This window comes from Hippocampus comes, unplaced genomic scaffold (assembly GCF_001891065.2).
Source record: "Hippocampus comes isolate QL1 unplaced genomic scaffold, H_comes_QL1_v1.1 scaffold104, whole genome shotgun sequence".
Classification (NCBI taxonomy): Eukaryota; Metazoa; Chordata; class Actinopteri; order Syngnathiformes; family Syngnathidae; genus Hippocampus; species Hippocampus comes.
Genome location: NW_017806072.1, coordinates 3779195 through 3787919, shown reverse-complemented (window position 1 = coordinate 3787919; position 8725 = coordinate 3779195). Strand labels below are relative to the sequence as shown.

General features: G+C 41.5%; 2 protein-coding genes across 5 annotated transcripts in view; one reads left to right on the top strand and one right to left on the bottom strand.

The window, feature by feature from the left end:
• Positions 1-1009: 1009 nt before the first annotated feature.
• Positions 1010-8442, bottom strand: slc15a5 (solute carrier family 15 member 5). Of its 4 annotated transcripts, none has more exons than XM_019894214.1 (10): positions 7718-8442; positions 6856-7327; positions 5222-5444; positions 4652-4821; positions 3841-4061; positions 2854-3040; positions 2479-2667; positions 2250-2381; positions 2054-2180; positions 1010-1384 (listed from the first exon to the last, which is right to left on the bottom strand). In XM_019894214.1, the coding sequence occupies exons 1-10, from the start codon at positions 7754-7756 to the stop codon at positions 1243-1245; spliced, it is 1902 nt and encodes a 633-aa protein (XP_019749773.1). In that variant the 5' UTR covers positions 7757-8442; the 3' UTR covers positions 1010-1242. The 4 variants fall into 4 exon arrangements, with proteins under 4 accessions (XP_019749773.1, XP_019749775.1, XP_019749776.1 ...); XM_019894216.1 differs by having other exon boundaries at positions 7405-8439; XM_019894217.1 differs by having other exon boundaries at positions 6856-7322; positions 7405-8439.
• The window catches only part of ccdc34 (coiled-coil domain containing 34), an 8432-nt gene continuing 2641 nt past the window's right edge, over positions 2935-8725 (top strand). The window contains exon 1 of the mRNA XM_019894220.1: positions 2935-3018. The gene's annotated coding sequence lies outside the window, so the exon portion shown is untranslated. The remainder of the gene's footprint in view (positions 3019-8725) is intronic.

The window sequence follows — 8725 nt, the reverse complement described above, 5'->3', positions numbered from 1 at the left end:
GACTGGTTAGCATGTCCGCTTCACAATGCAGATGGTGCAGCATTTGATTCCAGCTGCGGTCACATGTCAAAAACATGCACTGTCGTTGATTGGACTCTCTTAAATTTGCTGTGGGTGTGATTGTGAGTGAAAATGATTGTGGGCTCTTACTGCCCGAAGACAAGATAGGCTGCGGTACGCCCGCGACCCTTGTGAGGAAAGGGCATCAGATGGATGGATGTTTCATGCTCACACAGGTATTGTGAGAATGCACAGTGAGTTAAAGAATACAAGTAAAGAACATGTGCTGAAGTTGAGTAATGTCAAACATGTCTAAAAATGACTTTTTAGGCAAGGTAATGTTAAGCTCGTGTTCACAGAAAGCAGGTAAGCACCAAAGTAGCCGTCCAATGTGTAGGTAATTAAGACAAATCTCTATCATAGCATGATGGCAGTTTGACCAGACAAGTGACGTGGACTGAAATGCCCCTCCAAACAGATAACCTGTCTATTCATTTATTTATTTACACACACGCGAGCACACACACACACACACACACACACACACACACACACACACACACACACACACAGAGACAGACTTTGCAAGTTTTGTTTAAATCCACCTTTGCACTTTAATAAACAAATCCACCGAGTAGAGACTAAAGGAATTATGCAAGTAATTATCCATGCATTCATCCATTTTCTAATCCACTTATCCTCACAAGGGTCACCGGTCTGCTTTAGCCTATCTCACCTGTCTTCGGGCAGAAGGCGCGGTATACCTCGAACTGCTTGCCAGCCGGGCACACATAGACGAACAACTATTTGCGCTCACAATCACACCGAGGGACAATTTAGAGTGTTCCATTAACCCCATGGATGTTTTTGGAATGCGAGAGGAAAACCAGAGTCCCCGGAGAAAACGCACGCAGGCACGTGGAGAACATGCAAACTCTGCACAGGATGGACAGAGCCGAGATTCAAACCCTGAACCACAGATGTACTCCCCACTAGTAGGACTGCGATGCTTGATGATCTATCTTTATTCTGGCTTCATGGTATTTATAGCAGTAGTTGTATACTGTATAGAGATTATTTTAAAATACAATACAAATGTAGCCCAAAGACAATTTACAGCCCACATGGCTATACATTCACAGTTGTTCACAAATCACAATAAAACGACAATAGTACATTCAATTTGACACAGCAGAAAGCAGCGCCAGCGCCACAGAGTGTAGGGTTTCCTTTTCAAGTCTGTCAGATGACAGATTCACAGGAAATGTTTGTGTACGAGCGGTCCATAGTGTCGTAGTACCGCAGGCAAGCTTTGTACTGAAGAAGTTTCTCTGTTAGTGGGCTGATTGTCAACGGCTTACCCCGCACGCTGAGATCCATGTACCTGGGAAAGGAAAACACTCTTAGAAGTTTTAAAAACAACTGGCAGTACCTTAGATTCAGATAATCTAACCATTCTGGACGTATAGTGTTGCAACAAATACTAATATAAATTTGACCTGCCTTTCACGACAACTTAATGACGCCCGGTAGCTCACAAAAATGAGAACACCCCCTCACTTTTGGGAAAATATCAACCCCAATCATCTGTGTAGTTGCTTGCCAAGCTCAGCCATACTTGTGGCAATGAAGTTACAACAAATGGTGCCGTGATCAGGCAAATCCAATGAGTAATGGCAGATGTGCCTTGGTTGTCTGTTGAAACGAGATGGGTCTTGTTGTAACAATAAAAACAAAAGAAGATAAATAACATGACAATGTACAGAGAATGATATTTATCCTTTATCAGCCACCCTCAACTGGAACCCAGAGGTGAAGACCGTACCCCCACTATCAGGAGAGGGACGGTCTGTCGCTGACCCTTCCCACAATGCAAAATCCAAACCTGCTACCTTTTGGCGAGGAGACCACTCTTACAGCCAGAGCCTCCATTTATAATGCACTGTAAAGAATGCAACTAGCTGAAAATTATAAGTCAGTGCATTCTCTTTGCCATAATGATTTGGTGAAGGTGGATCTGCCACATGTCGCACTTCGGTGTAATTCCCACTACCTGTGAGATATACTCCAATACACCAGAGTATTTATCGTCATCAGCATGGCCATGAAGAAGAAGAATCTCTCCAGATTTCCATCATGCAGGACGCTTGGATAAAAGGACCCTGTAGTCAAGCGTTGCTCTGTGTCAAATGTCAAATTTATTCCACTTTGAAGGATTGAAAGGACTGCCACTATGAGCATTTGTTCACCTCCAGACATGAAGTAGACCACCTGAATGCAGATGGCTCCTACAAAGCATCCTCCCCCATAGGACAATGTGAGGAAGTGTAGGGAGATTCCTCGGATGTGCCCAGGGGTCAGCTGGAAAGAGATGAGGGAGCCTGCCGTAGAAAGCAGAATACATACTTGTATATTACATGATATTATCTTGAATAAGCTGCTCAAACAAGTCTCCACAATTGTCTGCCTTTCACTCACACGCTGGAGTGACCAAAGCCTCAGCTAGTCCAAGTAGGATATATTGTGGTGCCAGCTGGAAACATGGCATGGATGATACTTGCAGAACCTTCCCGGAGAGGGTTTGCTCCACCAGGGGGAAAGACTTCCTGCGCAGCTCGCACAAACCTGCCACCAGGATGGACAGAGCGGCACATGCATGTCCCAGAGCTGTAAGGGGAGGATTAGTTAGGGTGGGGTGATGAGACAGAGGGCTGCAGAATGGGAGTTGCAAGACAAGTCATTTCAAGAGAAAAGAGGGAGGACAACAGAGGTAGAACAAAGAGAGACATATTTAGATGAAGATGATGAAGCACTGTGTTGCATCACTGGCGGTGTGCAGAGGCAAGTACTCACTAATTACTCTTGTGGGTGCCAGAGGAGTTTTTGCCATGGAGAGAGAGCAGCTGTTCACACACTCGATCAGCGGGGCTAACATGAGAAGAGGTAAAATGCTGATCACGTTCATAGTGCCGATGGGTAACAGGACGTCACTCAGGTGGAGGTTGGAGTTCATCGCCTGTAAGTAATATCCAGAGGGGATCTGTATGGAAACACAGTGGGCATAGAAGTGATCCACCTTTGTACTGTGCACTTGAAAAACTACGCTAACCTTTCTGAAAGTGAGAGCTACTTCTTGGGGACTTATTCATGTAAAGGGCTAACAGTTTTATACACACTTCTGGAAAAAAAAAGTTCAAATAACCTTAAATTACATGTTGAATGTGAAAACAATGAGCATGTTCATGATTTCTCACAATAATTACATTGGTCAACAATGTTTTAATCAGAGATGCAAGTAAACTATAAATTACAAGATGTGGTGTCCCTTGGTGTGATTGTGAGTGCGAGTGTGAATGGTTGTTGTGTGTCTATGTGTGCCACGCGATTGGCTGGCAACCAGTTCAGGGTCTTCCCCGCCTGCTGCCCGAAGACATCTGGTATAGGCTCCAGCACGCCCCGTGACCCTTGTGAGGATAAAGCGGATCGGAAAATGAATGGATGGATGAAAATATCCCAAAAACTTGATGTGATGTGCTCGGTAAATAGCTAAGACATGTTTTAAATCAGCATCAAAACTACATTTAGGGACACATAGAGACATTTCTGATTAAGATTTGCTGTTGACCATTGTTATCAAAACTGATTAGCATGGTTAGAAACAGATAAATATGAATATTCTACAGCTATGCGTTATTTATATAAAGCACTGCAAATATTAACATTTTTCAAATGATGATCACGTCACTGGTGAGTTCTTTTTAGAACAGGCCCAAGGGCTCCTCATGTGGTCCTTGTGGCGGGCACCACATTGGTGACCTCTGCTTTAACTTAGCGACTTGCCTGAGTGACACAGGCTCTGTATATCAGTTGGAGTCCATAAAGTGGGAAGAGCTTGGCCAAGACTTTGACATTCTCTACGTGAGTCTCACTGTAGCGGCCGCCATTGTTCTCCTTGGCCCGGTCCAGCCAAGATGGCACATCTCCACTGAGGTGGCGATAGTGAAGGCAGCACATCTTGAGAGAGTTCAAGAAAACTCCAAGCGTGGTCAGTAAGGAGCCACCTTTGACAGAAACAAGACGACACCGGTGAGGTGCCATGTAGGTCAAAATTAATATTTACCTCTCATACTCATCCCCATTTGTATGCTTGAGTACCTAAAACTATTGGGGAGGTTGTTTTTTCTTTTTTTAGTTTTTTTTTGTTATGACCTTTCAATTAGACAAAAAAAGTTTAACAAAAACATTCTAAGCATGATATTAGATAAAATCAGGGGTCTTCAATACTGTTCCTCGAGGGCCAGTTTCCTGGATGTTTTATTATATAGTTACATAAAAATGTATATATATGTGTGTGTGTGTGTGTGTGTGTGTGTGTGTGTGTGTGTGTGTGTGTGTGTGTGTGTGTGTGTGTGTGTGTGTGTGTGTGTATTATCAAGATCGTTTTCTGGCTTCTGCAGAACTTGCTGATTATCTGATCATGTGAATCAATGCATCAGGGAGAGATAGAAAACAGACAGGACAGCGGCCCTTGAGGAACAGGGATGAAGATCACTGGATTATACGAAAATAGTGGAAAAATAAACTAAAAAAAAAATCACCAAAGATATTCCTATGACATAATCAGAATATTGATAAAGTGTGTTCTTTTTACCTTTCTTGGGTTTGTAGGTGAGTTTGTTGCGCATCATGTGTATGGCAATGAGTGCCAGAAGTGCAGAGGTAAAAGGGATTAAGAAAGCCAAATTTTTGGCCACAGATTGCTGGATGTAAGCAATACCCAGAAACACAACCGTGGAATTCAGATTAACCAACCAGTAGAACCTAAACGCAGTAAAAACAAAAATCACACATGTCTTCAAGCATTCTTTTTCCATTACGTTTTGCTTTCCGTCATTCGGCTAAAATTCCTTCCTCTAATGTTGCATGAACAAATTGCTGGTTTTAATTTGAGATATATATTATGTGCACTTATGTTCACCATTTTAAACAGGTACATTGTCATGCTGTGTTTTAATCATAAATATTCCTTCAGGTGGGGAAGAATAAAACAAGCTCTCTAAAAAAAACTACTTAACGTCATATTTTTCCAAAAATTATCACACATTGCAATTACAGTATTCTCTCTGTCTCGCCACTAAATGATACATCCCAAGTTCCTATCTATAATTGTTCCACTGCTAACGCAATAGACAAGTTTATGTACTGTAGATGCATCACATACCAGTTGAAGAAACCCAGTAGCTGGTATTGATTGTAGCTCTGCAAGTTGTATGCTCCCAAGGGACAGAGAATAGCCCGGATGCCGCCAATGCCCAGCGCAGCAGCCAGGAGGCCGGTGTAGAACAGGGCCTGCTGCTCTTGAGGTTCTAACTTGTGACTCATATGATGAATGTCAATGTAGAAATCTTCAAAAGGGAATGCTACCACAGGTAACATGGCCGTGCCTACAGAGATAACAATTGACGAGTCACTGTATTTGCAAGTCAAAAGCGTCAGAAATATTGAATTGGATATGAGGTCAAAGGGTAATTGTAGGGATCAACAGAATTTACAGTGCTGTGAAATAGTATTTGCCCCCTTCCTGATTTCTGTGTTCTTTGCATATTTATCACACAAAGGTTTCAATTCATTAAACCAATTTTATTATTACACAGGGTTTACCCAAGGAAATACAAAATGTAGTTTCTAAATGCCAATTTAATTTATTAAGGCACACACAAAAAAAATAAATCAAAAAGTACCTGTCCCTGTGTGAAAAAAAGCAATTGCCCCCACCCCCTTGTTGAATCACAAAGTAACTGTGACCAAAGTCAGGTTTGGGAAAGCTGAGTTCAATATCACAGTATCACAGGCAAGCACCACATTTGTTGATTAAACAAAAATCACATAAATAGAATCTGTCAGACAAAGTGAAGTAGTCTACAAGATCTCAAGAAACAAATGCATCATGCCATGATCTGAAGAAATTCAAGAAGAAAAGTTATTGAAATCTATCAGTCTGGAAAAGGTTACAAAGCCATTTCCAAGATTCTGGGGCTTCAGCAAACCGCTGTCAACTTGCTTTGATTGATGGGACAATGACTCCTGCTGTCTACAGAAATTCCTGAAGGTGAACGTCCGAAAAACTCAAGCGCTCTTGGATCATGCAGCAGAACAATGTTATGAAACACACCAGCAAGTCCACCTCTGAATGGCTAAAAAAACCAAAATTTTGGCGAGTCCAAGTCAAAGTCCGGATTTGAATCCAATTGAGATGCTGTGGTGTGACCTTAAACGGGCAGTTCATGCTCCAAAAACCTCCAATATGGTGAAGTTGAAGCAATTCTGTGAAGCAGAGTGGGACAAAATTCCTCCACAGCGATGTGAAAGACTCATCGCCAATTATCACAAACGCTTGATTTCACTTATTGCTGCCAAGGATGGCACAACCCATTATTAGGTTCAGGGGACACTTACTTTTACACAAAGGGACAGGTAGGTTTGGATTTATTTATTATAGTTTTTTTTTTGGTCTAAATAAATTATATTGGCATTTAGTTTTCTTTGGGTTGTCTCTGTGCGATATTAAAATTGGTTTGATGAACTGAAATCTGTGTGTGTGATAAATATGCAAAGAACACAGAAATCAAGAAGGGGGTGAATACTTTTTCACGGCCCTGTACTCATATACAGTGAAACCACAATTCATTCTTCAATTTTTGTCTGTGAATAAGGACATTCCTAAACGAGGATCCACTGTCCGTGATTTTAGAAAACAAAAGAAAAAAATGCTCCGAAATTCACGAGTTAAAACCCTGCCAAAATTTGAACCTTCTCATTCTAGAACAAGCAAAATAAATGCCCACTGCGTCTTACCAAAGAAATGGAGAAAAGCGCACAAGTAGAGCACCTTGGTTCTTCCTAGGCAGGTTTCGGCAAACCAGTCAACCAGCACAGGGGTGAGGGTGCTGGCTCCTATGAAGCACAAGTTCACTGTTGCAGCCAGGTAGTTGTCGTAGCCAAGCTTTACAGTGCAAAAAAGGATCATGTTGCATACAATGCCAAAAAATGTGAATCTTTCACAAAGCTCCACCAGCAGAACACAAATGATGACTTGAAGCTTCTTGCGGCCCCCAGGTAATGCTCTCTGGTCCGGATGAGCTGTCTTGGAGAGCCGCCGAAGGTGGTGTTTGCCCTCGGACAGTCTCTGAATGTCTCCTGCCACCATCCTGCCTGTAAACTGTTTTCCCTGCTCCCTCGTGGAATGGATGTTGTCTGTGAAACTGCACAGCTCTGAATGTGACATCCAGGCCTTCTCTGAGAGGAGCAGCTGAGGCCAGGGGCTGGGCTGAGTGGTCATAGAAAACGTGAGACGCAACCGTGTTCTACACGTGCTGGTGGCTGACGATCTTCACCTTTTATTACCTTACTGATTAAGAGTGTCAGACGTTTGTCTCGCAGTCATCTGACACATCATGAAAACGAGAAGTGATAGATAGAAACAATTTAGAGAGCAGCTCAGAAATAGTTCTATGATGACCAACAAGAATCATGCATTTGTTTTTTTTTTTTGTTCTTCCGGTCAAACAGCTTTTCCTGCACTCCTACATTTAATGTAGTAAACTTTGAAAGATTGCACCAAACATAGGAATAAACATGTATAAGAATTTACAGTAATGCAGATCCCTTCGATGCAACAATAAAATATCCTTCCCTTTCACACATAAGAGGCACTCACCAAATGCCACAAGTCTTTGTCGTAACAGTCCAAACTCATTGTGGCATGCTTGATGTATTTAGGGTGATGATGTGAAGTGCGAGTGAGACAGAGGGCACACCAAGCTGGCCTGAACTCCAGTAAAACAGCCTGCTGCCTTCCATGAATCAGTATATTGTACCTGGGGTTAAGGTGAAGGTTAAACAAGGTCACAGGTCTATGTGACAGGTCTGAAATACAACTGCCCTATTGCAAATATTGCATCTCTTTTATTTTTATAGACAACACGACTGTAGCTGGGGTGCTGTAAAACTGTTACTGACAGTTGATGTAAAAAGTCTACACACGCTTGTTCAAATTTTAGGTTTTTCTGACATAACACAATGAGATTGAGACACCCTTTTAAAAAAAACAGCATTAATGTGACCCTCAAACTGTACAACTCTACTGAAATAAAAGTATTTTCAAGAGATGTAAAATACAAACACTTGAGATAATGTGTCCACACCCTCTAACAGATGGGGATGTGGCTGTGTTTAGAATTAACCAGCTGCGTTCAAATTTACACTAAATGTGAGACAGCACACACCTTGAAGTGCCTCTGATTCACTCCCCAAAAAGTCACTTGTTCTAGTAGCCCTTTCCTGACATTTTTGTGCTTTCTTGCAGTAGCCTGAAACATGGTGATCATCTATGAACTAAAATAAGTGTGCAGAAATTATACAATAGACAATAGCTTTTAAAATAAAATACTTCAAATCTATAGGAGCTAATACGAGAGTTTAATTATAATAGTCACCCACATTTTTGGCCAGGAAATAAAACTACCATTTAGATATAATTTACAATATTCATATATTTTTAATGTTGCGTTTGAATGTATTAGCGTTCAGTACTTGACCCTGTTTTTCTAGTAAAATGTATTTTTTACAAGAGTTTGTGGAAGTGTGTGTGTGTGTGTGTGTGTGTACAGCACATTTGACAGTAAAGTTGTAAGTTGTACTTGATACTTGATATATATATATATAT